The sequence below is a fragment of the Bacillus rossius genome, chromosome 1, assembly GCF_032445375.1.
Source record: "Bacillus rossius redtenbacheri isolate Brsri chromosome 1, Brsri_v3, whole genome shotgun sequence".
Taxonomy (NCBI): domain Eukaryota; kingdom Metazoa; phylum Arthropoda; class Insecta; order Phasmatodea; family Bacillidae; genus Bacillus; species Bacillus rossius.
Window position 1 is genome coordinate 370198193 of NC_086330.1, and position 18241 is coordinate 370216433.

At 38.9% G+C, this 18241-nt stretch overlaps 1 protein-coding gene across 1 annotated transcript; it reads right to left on the reverse strand.

Moving 5' to 3' along the window:
* Positions 1-566: 566 nt before the first annotated feature.
* Positions 567-17618, reverse strand: LOC134528435 (uncharacterized). Its single transcript, XM_063362043.1, has 5 exons — positions 17240-17618; positions 13745-13810; positions 13254-13444; positions 12134-12579; positions 567-11442 (listed from the first exon to the last, which is right to left on the reverse strand). Exons 3-5 carry the CDS (start codon positions 13435-13437, stop codon positions 11263-11265), a joined length of 810 nt encoding a protein of 269 aa, XP_063218113.1. The 5' UTR covers positions 13438-13444; positions 13745-13810; positions 17240-17618; the 3' UTR covers positions 567-11262.
* Positions 17619-18241: the final 623 nt, after the last annotated feature.

Consider the following 18241-nt stretch of genomic DNA (forward strand, 5'->3'; position numbering starts at 1 on the left):
GACGTCACAGCCATCGCCAGTAAATCACCGCCCTCCAAGGAGACTAGTCGCGAGTCGCCCGCGGAGCCTCTCGACCTCCGCCCTTGCCATCTCTACCGGAATTGCGTGAGTTTTCAGCACATCAGAAACGTGTCCTGTAGAGCACGGCTCCCAGTAAGCGGGTCATGCACGACGCAGCGCATGTATAGCGTGCCTGACAATAAACCACTTTGAATCGAGCCTCCGCGTATTTGTTACAACGCCCGTAGTATAGCGTCCCTGGTGGCTAAAACAGCCGGGGGTAACTCTGACGGAACGACCCTTACTGCCTGCCGGCCACGTGGCGACGTCACGCCCTGAGTCAAGAGTCTCGGCTACGCACTAGCACGTAGTTTAATATTGCTAGTTGGTGTCCAAAAGCAACTCCACACCCTTAACATCACCTCGGCAGAAGGCAGAAGGCGTCAGTTTGTAATGACAAGGTTCCATCCTGCTCACAGTTGTTTGATGAAAACAGCATCACCCAACTCAACACCGGAGCAGAGACCACTATGGGTAAGGAGTAACACAAAAATTATGAAACGTGATTGTCTTCTTCAGATGTCTTTATTTCAACAGCTGTTATTTCAAAAGTCTTGTACACTCCCCTCCAAAAAGAAGAGCAATGAGTACACATCCCACCATTGTACCACGAGGCTGGTGCTCATGTTGGAGAATTATTAAGAGCATAGGAAAGCTTGCATCGTACACCAATGACAAGAATATTAAAACAATAGAATCTGAACGACTTGACAGAATGTAATGGTGTTGGTTTTGTCTGTTAGATATTTTTTTACCGAAACCTTGAATGTACAGAAATAGTCAATACAGATAAACCTAGATAAATATTATACTAGATATATATTAAATACTAGATAAACTTCAAATAACAAGGGCTGTTGTATGTGTTTTGTTGATCGGACTTGTGAAGACACACTTTGTAGATTGTAGGCGTTTCGCCACTAGGGACGTATATTGTGTGAGTGCGCAAAATAAGTAGTTACAGCTCTGGTCTAATCACAACTTGAAAGTAAATGGTGTGTCTAAATGTCGACTGGACAAATTAATATTCCAGTGTGAGTGTGATAAAGCCTAATGTAAATTCATTTAACTTGCGTGTTTATGTTGTGTGTTATGAGTAAGGAGAGCTGTTTATTAATTATAGGTCAATTTTCAGAATATAATCGGGAAGAGGGTTTGTGTATTTATAGTTTGTTTAGTATTTATAAATACTCCTTTTGTTTACAGAGTCTTGCAAGCCGTATCCTGTTAAGCGATACTTCGCGACGGCTTATCACGGCTACCTAAAGTGCCAAGTTTACATTTGCGTCATCTGTAAATCTTGTTCTAATAAAAAAGTGTATTACACCAAACTATTTAAGTTTGTTCGCAAGTAAACCTAACCCATTTCTCCTTTGGCATCTCTTGACGAGCTGCTACAGGAGAGATAACACAGTTTATATTTAAAAAAAAAAAAAACTTTTTTTTATATAAAATAAAGAGTTTGAAACCCAAAAATACACAAATATGAAAAAAATTTGGCTGTAAAATTATTAAAATCACAAACAAAAAACCTCTATGGTAACCCAATCTTAGAGAAAAAAAATATATATTAAAATTTTAAGATAATTTTAACTTATTTAAACGTTCTATTTTGCAATTGTAAGAGAAAATCGTTGAAATATTTTTCGTCCAACGATTTGGTTACTATAGAGGTTTTTACTATGTGATTTAAATAATTTTACAACCAATATTTTCAGATTTGTTTATTTGTTTCAAGCCCTTATTTTACGTTAATTTGCAAATTTAAAAAAACAAATCCTATTCACTGCATTGAATATTTCTATTCATTCAGGTATCCATATTGAAAATATCTAGTCGAGGAAACCAACCCCATCAAATTATCAAATTCTGTCAAGTGGTTTAAATTCTATTAATTGTTTTTTATATTCTCATCATCAGTGCACGATGCTACTTTTCTTAAACTCTTAAAACGACACACATCAAAAACCTGATGCAAACATTAATCATCTACATCCTTACTACCTTATCACTCAGGGCAATTTCTGCTAAAAGCCAATGAATGGCTGAATTGTTACTTGCAGCCGGCCTCGTGGACAGAGACAATGTGACATGCTAGTCGCTGGCATGTCACAGCTAGCCAATTGAAACTGGGCTACAGCTGTACATCCAATATGCATACAAGAATATGGACAAGGATTCATCCCAAACAGTTTAAATCTTCAAACAACACACTATGTAAAAACAAAACACAGTTTACATAAATATTTTATTTTCAGAATCAACTGCTTTCTTAAACATTCATGATGTCACTTTTACAGACTAAGTCTTTTGTGATAATACTTCTTTCTGTACAGTAATTGCAACTATTTTATCTTCATTAAGTTAAAAAAAATGGACGGTATATTTTAGACAACTGTTAAGTTACATGTTGTAACCCAATGCAACATCAAAATACAATGAAATAGGCCCAATAAATACTGCAACTATTAATCAATATATTTAAATTATCAACACATACAACACCTATTTCCTAGTTTCATGGGAGGTACATCAATTTGCATACCTACCGTATTTCCCAGAAAATAATGCAACTCTGAATATAATGCGACTCCAAACTTTTTGGTTATGAGTTTATGAAAAAGACAACTTTAGGTATTGGAAATTACAATTCAAGTACATAGCACTTGAAAATTATTAAAATATTCAAATTGATTCATATTTACTAGACTCTTTCTAGTACCACTTTCATCATTAGAGTGATGTGCGTGGTCTCTTTTGAAACACCAAGCCGGAGTTACAAAAAAAAAATGGTGTTTCATGACCTTAGTTCAAATCAGTTCAAAAAGCAAAGAATGTGGTGACATACAGTGGTCGGTGGTCATCTGCGAGGGTGATAGAGGCGGAGGGGTGCCTTCGCTAGTAGCTACAGAGAAGATAAGCAGAAAGAACACAGTGACAACTCTTATTTGCACCCTTTCATTCATCCTGCATCTGTCACACCTCTGCAGAGGTTCAGGAAGCCCCGGACTAAAGTGGCATAAGTGACGCAGTTTACATGCTGCATGCAGTTTTTCAAATAAGCTATTTCCAAAGGCACGAAATAAGTTTGCGATTAAAATGCAATTCCCCACCCCCCCCCCCCCCCAACTTTTCAATATTCACAGTTTTGGTAAAAAATCATAGCATTATATTCAGGTAAATACAGTATTATCGTGAATTACAGGCACTTATACATATCAAACAAAACATCACTACATACCCGGCAGCATACATAAACATTAGTCAGCCAAGTAAAGTTACGAATGGAAAGTAAATAAACTACATCAAACAGCTGATGACCAGACTACAAACATAAGGGCTAACTCGCCGACAACAAAGTGTGAGCTTCTGATAAGCTAAGAACGAGCACTGCCTGAAAGGTTTGGGCGGGAGTGTGCAGAGATGGGTAGCAGGCGTGGCGTGACACCGTTCTCTCCTCAGACTGCCGTGAACATACGGTCCGTGGGACCACACTTCAGCACACAATCCACCACCTTATGGTTTATGACAAAAATCGGGTCGAGCTGTTGCGGAGATTTTACGGTTCCGATAGGCATGCAAATAAATTTGGGGATAACTAATTCAGTTAAACACAAAAAAATTACTTTTCCTTATAATTTCAGTGCATTACTTTGGAGCCGCTTCGTTTCAAGAAAGATTCATTTAAGAAAGCTAAGTGGAATCAGCAACTTGGTGCCTGCCTGCTATACTCGGGAGATCCCTATCCCAGGAAGCGGGCGACGGGGGGTTGAAACGCTTGACGCCACCAATGCCTCCGAGTCGCTGCAGGCAAAGATTTCAAAAAAAAAAAAAATTTCACCTGCTTCCGGGAATGTTCAAGGAAGGGTCTCAATGAGGCAGGGGTTTTCGCCAGAGCACGCACGAGGTTGAAAGTCGGTAAATGACGAGCTTGGACAACAACCGGTGCATGGCCGTAAAGAACACAACAGCCGAAAATGGGCCCCTTGGTCCACTGACAGCTGCCCGAGTGTCAACTGAGTGACGAGAAAGCAAAAGGGGACACCACAGCAACACCTCGACACGCTATGCCGCGGCCGTGGAAACAAAATGACGTCTGCCAGCATCGATGTGCACAACACGCATCGGCCTACCACAGAGAACGAGATCTCCGGATGACGCTTTGTTAATAACCAGGAATTTATTTATAATCTTTAGATTATTTCCTACAATATTTTTTTTTGCTGAAACTACGCACCATTTCAACTAAAAATGAATACCGAAACTTTCCAAAAAAAAAAAACAAGTTGTGCATGCCAAAACAACATTACAGGACATACTCATTATAAATTATTTAAGTTTCTTAGTAAATACATTTTATTCAAACTCATGATCTCTGATCAGCATATGCCTACTATTTAATTAAATTTGTGATAAAAATAGCGAATTATAGCTCATCCTTTGTCTACAACTCGCCACTAGCCACCTCACACACACCAGGATGACACCAAACTACAGACAGTGCTCTGTCTCTGGTACAACACATTTTTTGTGAATTTCCTACTAATTTACTTAAACCATCATGCTGTTTATGTGAATTAGGGTAAATATCTTACACAGGTGAAAGATGTATTCTGAACCACTTCACACACACAATAAGTAATAACCACTATTCTTTACGAAATTGAAGGCACAGTACAACTTTCTGGCATAGTGCCGATCCACCTACACAACAAAGACGTTTCTAAGTACATACAACTATGATAACATCAACTCTGAAGGAGACTAGAGAAGCACTAAAAATTTATTAAAACTCTACAGGCTCTTCTATTGTTTTACATGTATTGATAACAAACCTATGTGAATTTTTTTTTTTTGGTTCGAATGGAGTTTGAATACTAATATCAAAATATCCTTGAAAACGAATATGTATTGAATTCAAATATCAAGAGTGGGGAGAAAACAGTTTTCATTTAACATTCCTTATAATAGTTTAATAGTCATATTATAATAAATACTTGTACATGGGTTTGTGCTATGACAATGTATTATTAATACTAATGGTTACAGATATGTACTGAAATACAGTATGCTTATGTTTTGCAGTGGCTGCAAACTGTTCACTGTTTATTGTTCACTTATTTTCAACTTATCAAAAAGGCTAGATTTTTCAGTCTGAATTTAATACATTCTTATTTTGCAATGTGCACTTGTTGGCTTAAGCTATATGAGTAGTTTACATCAAGCCCTCTATTGAAAATGTGTGCATTCACGTTTATATTGTACAAAAATAACTTTTAACCTCAATGTTAACAGTTACACGTGGTGACATAAAAAAGCTAAGCTATGCTTTGAATGCAATTGAATATTCATTATTTCAAAGCATAAATATCTGGAACTGAATAGAATAAGAATAAAAAATCATTCAATCTGATATTAGAATACTTGCAAAGGCCAAATTTTTATTTCATTTTGTGGCTTTAAAGAACAATTCCTTCAAACTAAAGTAAAAAATGTCTTTTTGACAACGATACAGCATTACACTCAACAGTATACTAATAAAATTATAATACTACAAACATTTTAAAATATTACAAGTTTTAAAAATATATACCTAGTGTATAAAAAAATTGCTATTTATTTAATCACACTGGGCTTGGAATATCCCTCATATTTATCAAACACAAATTTGAAATTATTATCGTATAATATTTGCTCGCATAGTTTGTGCATCTAATTAAACAAAAACTTTTCTTTATGCAAGTATACTATACATTAAGAGAGACACTTGATATGGAAAAAAAAAAAAAAAAAATATTTGATTGAGGAAAACAACAAAATATCAAAATTTCAAAGACACAAAGTTTACATTCTACTCGTAAACAAAGTTACATGCATGGACGATGGTGTGGAATACAGAAATGTGGAAAGTTTTTGTCAGGAATGTAGAAACAGTCAGTGACTAAGAGGAACTAATGGCATTTTGAAAAAAAACAGGATTTCAGCAAATACTTTCTGGAATAAATTGGCAGATACTTGTAGTATAAATCACACACAAACAAAATTAAAAACAGGCAAGGAACTAGGGTTGTTCCGATGACACACTTCAATATTGATTCAAGAGAACCAGCTCTACAAACAACAACATTACAGATCCGGTTCATGGCAAATGTAGCACTAACAGCTTATACTTATAACACAAATGCTATGCTAAACACGATGTTTAAACTCTATACTAATAAATCAGTTTACTATAAGCTGAAAGCTATCTTAAGACTATTTTGTTCGTCACTGAATTCAAGTATGTTTGTATTCACCTCATCACCGCACAACTAACCGAGGTGTTTCCTACTGAATGAAACACACATGCATCTGCTTGCCTTGATCAGGGAGCAAACAGTGTCTGAGGTCACTTGCAACCGTGTTTGACAATTCTTTTCGGACATGGCGGACTTATGGCCAGCAAACAGGACTCCTGTTTCAAGTGTCACAAGAGTAAAAAATAATTCAACTAAATTAATTTAAGAATCTTGCTTGAAAAGCTACCCGTTTACCTGATCACACGATAATGATTCAGCTGATGTCTGAAAAGGATTATAGTTTAAATATCGGAACAACCCTGCACACAACACTTCACAGATAACAAACCCTATAACCAAAACTACTTACATTGTATTAAAAACTACGTACAAACGTTTTCAAACAATATATGTATATCTAATTCAAAATTTCATAATTGTGGTCATAATAAAGACACTATAAAAAATTAAACAATTATAGACACTAAAAATTTAACAATCTTTTCTAATTTTCTAACAAAAACATATACAATTTGGATGACGATAAAAATCTACATATTTTAATTAAAACAGTTTATTTAAAAGGTTAGTGCATTTAATATGCACAGTGAAATTGTATTACCACATAACTCAAAACACCCACAGTTTTGTTAATTAACACTTAAGTAACTTTATATTTTTACTCCTTGTAAATATAAGACATCTCATAGGGATATAAAGATATGTACTTTAAAGTGTGGTATTTGTAGTAAAAGTTCACTGCCCCTTAAAAAAAATTACTGAATAATGATTCAGTATATCTAACACACATTCATCGCAACTTCTGTGTATAAACAGGAATGGAAACATTTATGCCAGCATCTTGTACCAGAATGCTGCTCAGCAGTGTAAAAACTGGTACATAATATGTTTTTACCAACATTACACATAATTATAATTATAACTTCAAAGCACCCCTTTTCTTCGAGCAAGTAAGTATGTACATATTCTATAGCACATCATAATCAACTGGACTCATGTCTACTGACCCCAAAGGAGCTAAGAGGAAGCCCTACTGCGAGGTACTGCTGCTTGGTATAAAAAGGTAGTATTTTATCGTATAGAAATTTATACCCCCAATGCTAGGTAACAGGAATTTGAATGACTATATTATTTAATAATTTGTTTTTACAACTTTAGGCAATAGGTGGTCTAAAGTATGCCCAACAATTAGTGTTAATTAGTCATGCAACAAAAACACATTTCATTTAACTTAAAATAGAAAACCAAAAACTGCGTCCCATGAGCCAGAACTAACGTAGTGTACCATACCCAGACCTATCGCAGTAGTAAACACTAACCATGAACGGGTGCACACTATCAAAAATAATTTACTCTGCATGAGACAAAGCGCGCGCATTGCATCCAATCGACAAGCTACCGAAGTATCAATATCGATATTCGACTAGGTGCGCATACTCTATACAGGCATTAATGTAACCAAACATGAATGGTGCCAACTAGTGAAGCTACTTTTTATATGCACTGCACAGTGGCGACAATCGTTTTACTGTTAAATAATTAAGCGATAATATCCTAACAACAAATGGATTTAAACTTTAAAAGACATAATTTTACATGGGAAAAAAATTATGGGCAACATCTTACATGACCAAAAATTACATACAACTTGTGGAGAAATTGGCAGGACCGAAACATGTGACCATATTGAATGATAAATTATATTTTTCGGATACATCTGAAACCAGGCTTTTACTTACTTTATTTTCCCATTATAACTACCGCACTGCCCGACAGCAACTTGAAAACCGATTGCTGTTACACGGTGCTTTGTCCTGTGATCTTTGGCAACTACATACACAAAGCGCTCAGAATCTAACAGCGGAACCAAAAACCATCATGCAACTTTTATCAGAGAATTTTTATTTTTTTATTCTTTTCCAAATTTTGATGCCCTAAAATACCAGTATGATGATTATGCGAGTGTGATGATTATGCGATAAAACCCGGCAAATGCAACAAAAATACACATACAGTAAAGGTTTCCAAGCAGGCACCACAACATTACAGAATAGCCTACTAGTTGAGTAAGCTCTTCAATTATCAAACATGTGGAATGAGGGAGCCATTCTTAATAAATTTGAAACAAAGAGAATCTGGGTCAGAGCTGTTCCGACTATCTCCCCTCCCAGAATCTAGGTCAGAGATATTCTGAACTATCTCCCCTCCGTGGTACTGAGCCCGCACTCCACAGCTGAGCACAGCATGTAACCGCTTGGCTCAGCCTCCCCTCCTGAGCCCCGAGCCACTCACAGTACAGTATCGTGCCCACGCACGTACACAACAGTCCCCAGCGACAAGTTACTTGTTTATTTCCTGTAAACATGTTTATAAATATGTATATAAAATAACATTTATGTCATTAAATTTGTACAATGCCAATGAACAATTATAAACTCGGCCAACACACACATGATATCACAGCCAATATCGTCATTTTATACAACTTTACAAATATTGCACAAGTTCCTGATCTGAAGAAAAAAAAAACAGTTTAACTTAGTAACTTAATCATTGTCAAACTATGCCGTGCTGATACATACACATATATGAAGATACATCAGATAGAATAACAAAATATTATCAATGTACAGCGATGAGAGCACAAGCGGAGTGTAAGATCATTAAAAATTACAACAAAAGAATTGTACCAAGGTGCAAAGATGTGATGTGGAATTAATTACTGTAATAATTAGTTTCTGCACGTAGGATGAGATGTTGGGCATGAAGGAACTCAGCCACATGTGATCTAAACATCTGTCTGTGGCATTTTACGAGGGGATGATGTGAGTGCAGAGAAGCCTGCGCTCTTGTTTAGTCTCTCAGTAAGAACCTAGCAGAACAGCCGTGACCGCCGCAAGAGTCGCTGCCCGGATCTTGTCGACCAGCTGTTTCATAAACAACAGGGAGAGACCATGCTCAACTGCCTCACTTTCACATTCTGCACAAAGTAAGAGTGCGACAGATATGGAAAAACTGGTGTAGGTTGTGGGGCAGGCTCAAACTCGTCAACTCATAGCTTCACTCCATCCTCCGATATTTTCCTTCTGCTCTCGACTTGGTGCAACAGCTGCACAAGTGCTGCTGTGCGCTGACTCCATGCAACAGTGACATAAGTACGTACTACCATCACACAAGATAACATGTCATAAAAAAACAAAAAGTATCTTTAAGTTCTTCAAATTGCTTAAAATTAACATCTTACATGTAGAAAATTATGATAAATAGGTAAAGGTAATATTTCTGTCACTAAGTTATGCACACGCGCTTTAAGCAATTGGGAACTCGGAGATTATAGCAGGTTGCCAACCACCAGGAGGTACGACTCGTGCCCATAATTAGATTAATTTAGAGAATTGGAATTGAACTCATAACTATTGTCATACTGGCATGACGTGGACGCAAATATGGAAAATAAGTGCTTTAAATAAAGAAATTGGGTAGCTTCCATTCTCACAGACTGTACCTACTGCTGATGATGCCTAACGCTCCTTCTAGCTGTACAATGATATAAAAACAATAAAAAAAATCAGAGGCTGCAATGTGAACCATACCTTGGGTACAACAGTTCATAATTCAACCTCTATAAAGACTAATCATTAAAATTAAAATAATAAAAAAATCTATAAAACTTAAATTTAAGTTTATTTTACATAATAAATAATTTTCCTACTATTCAAGTACAGAAAACTAAATGAAGGTACATCAAAGAGGTTTCAAAATTGGGCTGTGCAGGATCTCAAAATTCAGGAAAAGTTTAGAAATCTTGCCAGGCAAAAAAACTTCTAAAGATTTTTAATATATATTTTTTAGGGTTATTTATATTGAGGGTTTTTATCTTCCACTACATTGTAGAGAATACTGTTACAGAAAAAGCCCAATATAATGTGATTTTTCAGACAAAAAACTAACACCTACGATATCAGCTAATTCCATTTTACCAGGAAAAGAACGAGTCAAGACAAAAATAGATTCAAACTCTCAGCACACTAACAAGGTTAAACAGTCAAACACAAGTTTGTAAAACAGCCCACAACGAAGGACATTTCAGGAATAATCTTGATTCTACAGAATAAGTAAGAACTGTTTATTTCAGGCAATTATTTCTCCATCCTGTTCGAATTTCCGCAGCAAATAGTTCTTTCCAGGGGTAAATTTTTACAAACGAAAAATCCATTCCTGCACAGCCCAAATTCAGAATACATATATGTTGGAAAAATACTTTACCCACAAGCAAGACAAACACTATTACGTATGGAAAAGTGGGCTGTCTTCTCCCACCCTCTGTTCTGCATTAACAGGCAGACAGCGCAGAGCTGGCCACCCCTTTGACCCACTGCACGCCGCAACCAGCCGTGCGCGACACTCTCTCAGTCAACCGTACAACAGTTACCTACACATCACAACACTGCAACAAAATATCAAGTCTATAACAACTACAGGTCATGGAAGTGCATCAAGCACACTCACAATGTGAACATACCAACATCGGAAACCAACACGCAGACGGCAAAAGGGCAACACAATTTGTCGATATGAACGAGCTCAAAACACATACAAAACCATTCTTTGGATCAAGACGTGACATTTACAGCAAAACATCAGGAATTAAAAAATATAAAAAGACCATTGTTGTTTGAACTTGCGGCATTTATACTAACCAAATAATTGATGTTTGAAAGTTTATTAAAAAATGTTTTCCTTATCAATTCTCTATATTTCACCCAAAAACCCTTGAACCAAACATTCCAAAAAAAAAAAAAAACTTTTACTATTAACATTATGTTAGTGTGCAGAGCAACTGAGTGAATGCTGTGAATGAAAGAGTGCTCCGTACCCACGTGGCTACACTGCGCGGGTGCGGCTACAAGAAGGAAGAGACGTACAGTCCGATGACGACCAACGCAGCGACGGCAGTCAGCTCGCGCCTCACGTCTGCGTCAAAGAGGCAGCCCGCGGCGTCCTGGCGGCTGCGCAGCAACAACACCAGTGGCACGCACACATGCAGCACGTCCGGGACCATGAAGCACACGTCGCGAATCACCTGGAACACCGGCGGCCACGTCATCACGTGCTTAGGACTACGATGCTTCATACCAGCATCAGGGGGAACGTGGCCTAGACATTCCCAAACACACGTCAACTGAACACATTTCCCGTGACTGCACACAAACAACCAGTGACAAATCTGTTAGTTTAGCGAGAACGAGGGCAATGTGCTAACAAGGGTGGACTGTGCTCTGGGCCAAAGGGACCTGGTTTTGCACCCTGTGAGAGCAAGACTTTTCATTACCTGCTTCCAGGTTGATTACGTTACGTTTAGTCAGTTAAGTCTGCCAACTATTGCCGATCAAGCCCACCTCATGAAGGTTGATTAAAAAAATTATCTTTAAATAAAAAGAAAACATTTTAAACAGCTTAATGAGCTTCCATGCAGTGGTACTGCTGACGTTGTACAGATATACTCCAACCATTCGGCCGGCGTTGCTCACGTATCCCCTCCCAATGTGCGCCCTCGATGGGTAGTATGGGAGTAACTTCCAGTTCTTTTCTTTAAAACATTCCAGAGCTTTTTTTAGATATACAGAACTGCAAGGGATCGCTCCCTACTTGTTGATTGGGCGGGTATTGGAGCTTCGGAGCCGACCAGAGGCCAGGGCCACCGACCCAGCCCCTCCACCGCACTCAGCTGTGTCCTGTAGAGAGAACGGGCGACACGAGGCACTCGGCAGCACCTGGTGCGAGAAGCCGCGGCCCTGCACGACGTTCTCCACGAACTGGTCCCAGCCGGCGGCCAGCACGTGCAGCAGAGCGATGCCCGTGATGCCCAGCGCCTTCCTGGGCGTGACGCGGGTCCGGCTGTCCGCCAGGTCCACCACCAGCGCCGTGGAGCACGCCTCCGTCAGCGAGAAGAACAGCTGGTGGTCCCACTGCGAGTAGAAGTCGTCGTTCCAGTAGTTGAAGTAGGCCCACCACGAGTAGTAGTGCGCGAAGAGCGACGACGCGAAGAGCAGCAGCATGGAGGGGCGGAGGCTGCGAGCGAGCGCCAGCGACACCAGGTGGCGCACGCACTCGTACAGCACCAGCACGCACAGCACAGTCAGCACCCACATCTTCAGGGAGTTGCTGGTGGCGTTGAAGTACACGTGCTTGTAGGAGGCGATGCCCGTCTCGTAGGTGCCTGCGCCACGCAACACACCGCCCGCGGCCCCCGTCAGCAGCGCACCAGGCCTCCCGCGACCACACGTGTTGCACCTCGGCCATTAAGGGGCCTCGTCAGGGGTGTATGTGTGTTAGTGCGACGCTCGCTGGTGTTTCTAGCGCGGTGTCGCCTCTAAGCCCAAGGCTCTTAATTGGAGCGTAGTCTTATCGTCGTCACAGGATAACTGTGAAATTTGAGCGGTGACCGCAACATTATATGGTCGATAAATGAAGATAAAGGTGTAATGCAAGTCCCTTCAGTGCTTTTAATAATCTGTACTGGTTGTTTTACGCCTAAAAATTACTCTGAAAACATGCGTTTTAGCCATTTTAACTCTTCTAGAAATACAGTTTAAAAACATGATCCAAAATTAAAAGTACTTTTCGGGCCTCAGCGAACTCTTAAATGCTTTTCGTAAACATGCCCCACTCGGATATCTTGAGTAGTTTTGAAATTGCGTTGTTTTTCCTGAAGCTCTGCGCACCGTGTGTGTGACCGTAGGCGGAGCCCTTAAGTGACAGTATTATGGTTATCAGTGTGAGCTATTGGCACACCAAGCATTCCTGAAAAGAGAGCAGAGGAAGTTCTGCTCTTACACACGCCATGCCAGCGGACGTAATCCCTTCCGAACACACCTTCGTGCGAGCTGTTACCTTTGAAGACAGTATCCCAGCAGGAGCAGGAGCAATAGTGTCGATCCACGTGCCGAGAGTACTTGTGCCAGAAGTAGTACAGGATGCCTATGTGGACCGGCGGGAACACGGCCGGCACGAAGAATCCGCATATTCTCGACCAAATCTTGGCATCGCCCATCACCGTCTTCAACCTCTGCTTCATCGCTGGCCTGCTTGCAACAAGCGTCAACCAATGGGCCGTCGGCTCATAAAATAAATTTGACTGAAATGGATGAACAGGCAAACAGCAAAGTGCTTGAGGGAGTAGCACTGAAATGATACACTTAATTGTAGTTACAAAACAAATATACTGGAGAAATTCTCACCTTAAATATTTTCTGCCAATTACATGCATAATTGATTTTACACCAAGCTAGTTTATTTTTTTATTGTTTAAATTACTTATCATTTGGTACATTAATCAGTTGCAGTAACATTTACAGCTTTAAATATTTCATATTTATGGTTACCTTCGCTTAAGATTTTCCAGAATGCTTGTAAGTAGACGTACTTCCACTGCTACACTGCTAAAAAATCTGTAAAGTACAAATTATAAACAATGATTAAAATGTTTTTAACGTATAGATTACATCAAGAAAAAAGGCAGTTTTGAGAGCTGGATCACTGCTTGGTTGTTCCAAGGGCTGCAGTGACCAGGCCAGCTCTCAAGGACATCCACAGAGAACACAGTGGTCCTCAGGGGAGCTGCTAAGTGGTTCTCTCTGGTGTCTGGTGGTACCTTATCCCAGCTGTGCATTGCAAGGAAGAGCCGCAGAATATCGGCACACATATTCGCAATGCTGTGCTGCTCTCCTTTTGCAAACTTTTACATTTCACATTTCTTATTTTCACACTCGGTACTCCCATTAAAACTACATTGACACTTGAACATCCGACAAAATCACTAATCCGGTATGACTGTGGTTCTAACCCTGTCAGGTTACAGAACTTTCGCTGTAAATGGAAATATCATAACAAAACAGGCTTAATTTACTTTTCATAAATTCAAAAAAAATAAAATTAAAATTGTATACCCAAATTACAGTGTATCATCCCTTACCAAAACATTAATGAACGGAGATCTGGTTGAAATGTAGTTATGAAATCGAGTTTTATTCATACGTTGAATTAAGTTTTCAATACAAGAAGTAAAGAAATATACAAGAAAAAGTTTGTGTGATGGTACAGGCTAGATCTTCAGGTCGAAAATTACAGATAATGAGATGACAGGTGTCAAAGGATGGCCATTGAGACTCTTCACAGGTAGGCCACAGCTCACACTCCGACATCGTCACTCGCAGTTTAATGAAACATACTGCAAAGAGCATTCACTAGTGGTTGGAAACTTTGCTCACAGATGTTGTCTTGCAGCTGACTATCGCACAGCTGATACACGAAAAATGAGCATGGAAATACTGACAGGTTTAGCCGACATGCACTTAGCTCGTGAGGAGAGTGGTTGCAAAAGACGAGATATGCAGTCTCCTTCCACACAGTTTTCCAGGTCAGAACGTACTTGCGTCATTCAACTCATGTATGCTGTTTAAATTTTATCTGAGACACTTTTTTTTTCCTTGAGATTTATAGTACTCATTTTGAAAGTATTTAGTTTTAGATTAGTCTGGACAGCACAGAAGTTCAGATAAGGTACCATCACTGGGTTTGATGGTTCCGGCTGGGCTGTTGGCAACGGGAACTGCTACAGCCAGTCAGTGATGCAGTTAGGCCCTAGAGAGAGAGGGAGAGAGAGAGAGAGTGTGTGTGTGTTCTACTGAACAGCACGACTAGGTGATGAGTGAGGCCGAGGAGGTTGTGAACTTGCATAGTCTGGAGTAACTGCTCGCTGGACTTCTTTCTTGGCAATCAGGCTTTTCATGGAGGCAGACGTAACTCTCTGAACAGACTACAAGAGGATGATGGGCCATGGTGGGGCCCTAAGTCTTTTTAATTTAATGACAAGTTGGCTAAGTAATGTTACAACATAACAAACTGGATGTCCAATTATTATTTAAGAATATAATTAAAATCTACAAGTTGCAAATTCATTTACCTAAGTCTTTTATGAGTAACATAAATAACAAGAGGTGTGGTGGTTGAATGGTTAGAACAGTCGCCTCCCACTGGGCGATCCGGCAGTATTGAATCTGGACTGCGTGCAAGTGGGGAATGTGGCGGACGTTGCCATGGCCTGGGGGGTTTTCTCAGGGTACTCCCTCACTCTTCAGGCTGGCAGGCCTCGGGTAGGCCTGAGAGTGTCAGCCCCATTCCATCCATGCAGACCCTGCCTCAGACGGGGAACTAAGGTTGTACCGTGAAGAATCAAGTTTATTTAGTTTAAAGATTTGTATTATTCTCTTGAAGATAAAGTCAAGTGTTGATACAATTGTTTAGAAGTTGGACATGGCTAAAACAAGTCAAGTTTTTATTAAGATAATTTTTTTACCAAAATTCAAATAATGTAAATCAATGAGAGAAGAATGAATTGTTAATGTAAAAATAACATAAGTTGTGTAAGTAATAAAAATTTGTCCTGCAGGATGGTAATTTTATTTGAAAAACTTCACTTAGAAACTCAACAATAAACTTCCTGAGAAGATTCCGTTTTCAATTCTAGTTTTGCATTGTGAGTATAATCCCCATTGATGGAGATTTCTACAGTTATTTAGGGAAGTTTTGTTTTGCAGATAAAGTTTAAAAATTTAAAGTCAAAGGTTGGAGTAGAAGAATCCCCAATCCTCCTATTTCTATTTATCACCATCAACATCACATTAACAATAAATAACTCATAACCACAGGCCACTGCATGAAGCCGCATCTATGGCAGTTATCTTATTAAATCAAATGTAGCCAACATAAATATACTTGTCACTGTATTACTGTTTAAATTTTACCTGTATATAATTATATTTATATTAATTTTTTATCTATAGGGTATATTTGTACTTGTAATACTACATTATAAAAATCTGTGTATACGTGTACCTACTTTTATCTTTAGATAAAAGTAAAAATGCTGTTTTTTTTTTTCCTTTCAGTTTCCTGTCTGTTCTTTTGTATATTCAACTTATATTTTGACCGGTCCTATACCACTGTGCGAAAAAATTTGTATAGTCAAATCAACAAAGAAAAAAAGAAAAGAAAAAAAATTAAATAAGGTAACCAACCACCAGCACTCCCGCCTCTACCACCTTCCCCTCCAACATCACCACGAGAGAGTGTCCTTCTCTGTGCTCAGGCACCATTCAGTGTTAACTCGCAAACATTCATTTCCTTAATATTTATATCTTGTATTGAAGAGATAAGGGAGGTAACCTGGGACGGGGGAAGGTTCAGAAAGTGGTCAGGAACGGGAGGAGGGCGCTGCATCTGCTCGGCAGGACACTCAAGGGTACGGGAAGGAAGGTGTATGCTGCGGCGGTGTGGTGTGGTGATCCAGGTGAACAGACTGGAGAAGGTGCAGTGCAGAACAGGGTAATGAATCATGGGTGTGTGGAGAAGGGATGGGCACAAAGGGAAGATGCACAGGCCATCAGAGAAGATCAGGAGCAGAGATGGGAACCGTTGCTGGGGAGGAGGCAGGTGGAAAGGACGGTGATGAAGGGGGAGGGGGGCTGGGGAAAGATGGAGTATATCTTGTTTCTAGGAGGGTGCAGAGGGAGGAGAGACCATGCGTGGAAGATACCGAGGGAGTGATAGAAACAGGCAGAGGAAGGCACTCGTTCCCGGTGGACATGGTGGGAGTGGAATGTGCTGGAGGAAAAGGTGTCGAAGGTGAGAGGTGTGAAGTGACCTACGGAGAAAGCTTTGAGGTGAGGGAGAGTAAAGTGGTGGGGAGGACTCCTTGCCACCGGGTGGCACAAGTGGATATAACCTTACAAAAAGTTACAAATAAAGTTAGAAAACAAAATATTTACTACTTTAGCGTAAATCATAAAATATCTTAACCCTGACAGCAAACAACTTACCATTCATTGTTTTAATTTATAGAAATGTTTTAAACAGTTATAGACAGATATATTAAACAACTAGAAACCCAATTCCTATTAAATGTTCATATAAAATTCAGTTTATAATTGGTGTTCGTTTCCAAAAGTCTCTTGTAAATTAAAGCACTCGCCACTCATTCTGAGATAATAAAACTAAGATTCATTGTCTCCGCATCAGACGCCCTTTCCTTACTATCAACGTTCGGGTTCGTGTAACTTCGGGTTATTTTTTAGGCTGTGAGTTAGGTCATGTCTGTTACATAAATAATAATCTCTCAAAAATCCTTCCATATCTTTTTTCTAAGAGGTTAGTTTTTCACACAGGTGATCGTAATTGAAACGAAATGTTAGTTTGGTTACATAAATAATGTATAAAATCGTTGTTCAAATTGTCGCAAGACTTGTTTTGAATTTTTTTTTTTTTTTTTTTTTTTTACCAGGAGAGGAGGGTAGGTTCTGACATCTAGGTAATCACAAATGAAAATAAAGGTTAGCTGGATCAGATCATAGTCATTTAAAATTATATAGTTAGGAATTGTATTAAAATACTGTACATTATGCCATTGAAATCCCACCAAATGTTTTATTTTGACCGGAAGAACAAGCGAACAACGGGCTTCGGGTATGTTCGGGTCTAGTCGGGGTTATGTGAATCTTATGTTTATGTTTGAAGGGTTTGCATCAAAATGGATCTATATCCATTTTAGATTTATTGTGAAATGATTTGGCAAGCAGGAAAAAAAATCATATATATTAGTTGGAAATGTGTAAAATTCTAGTTATAAAGGAATCACGTACCTACTGTGAGATAGATGTCACGCTTTACATACCATAGTGATTTTTTTTTACACAGGAAACAATAAAAAAATTTATATCTAGATTGCGGTTATATATATATATATATATATATATATATATATATATATATATATATATAGGCCTGGCAACTTCTTATCATTTGCCTCGGCATGTCTCGTCGGC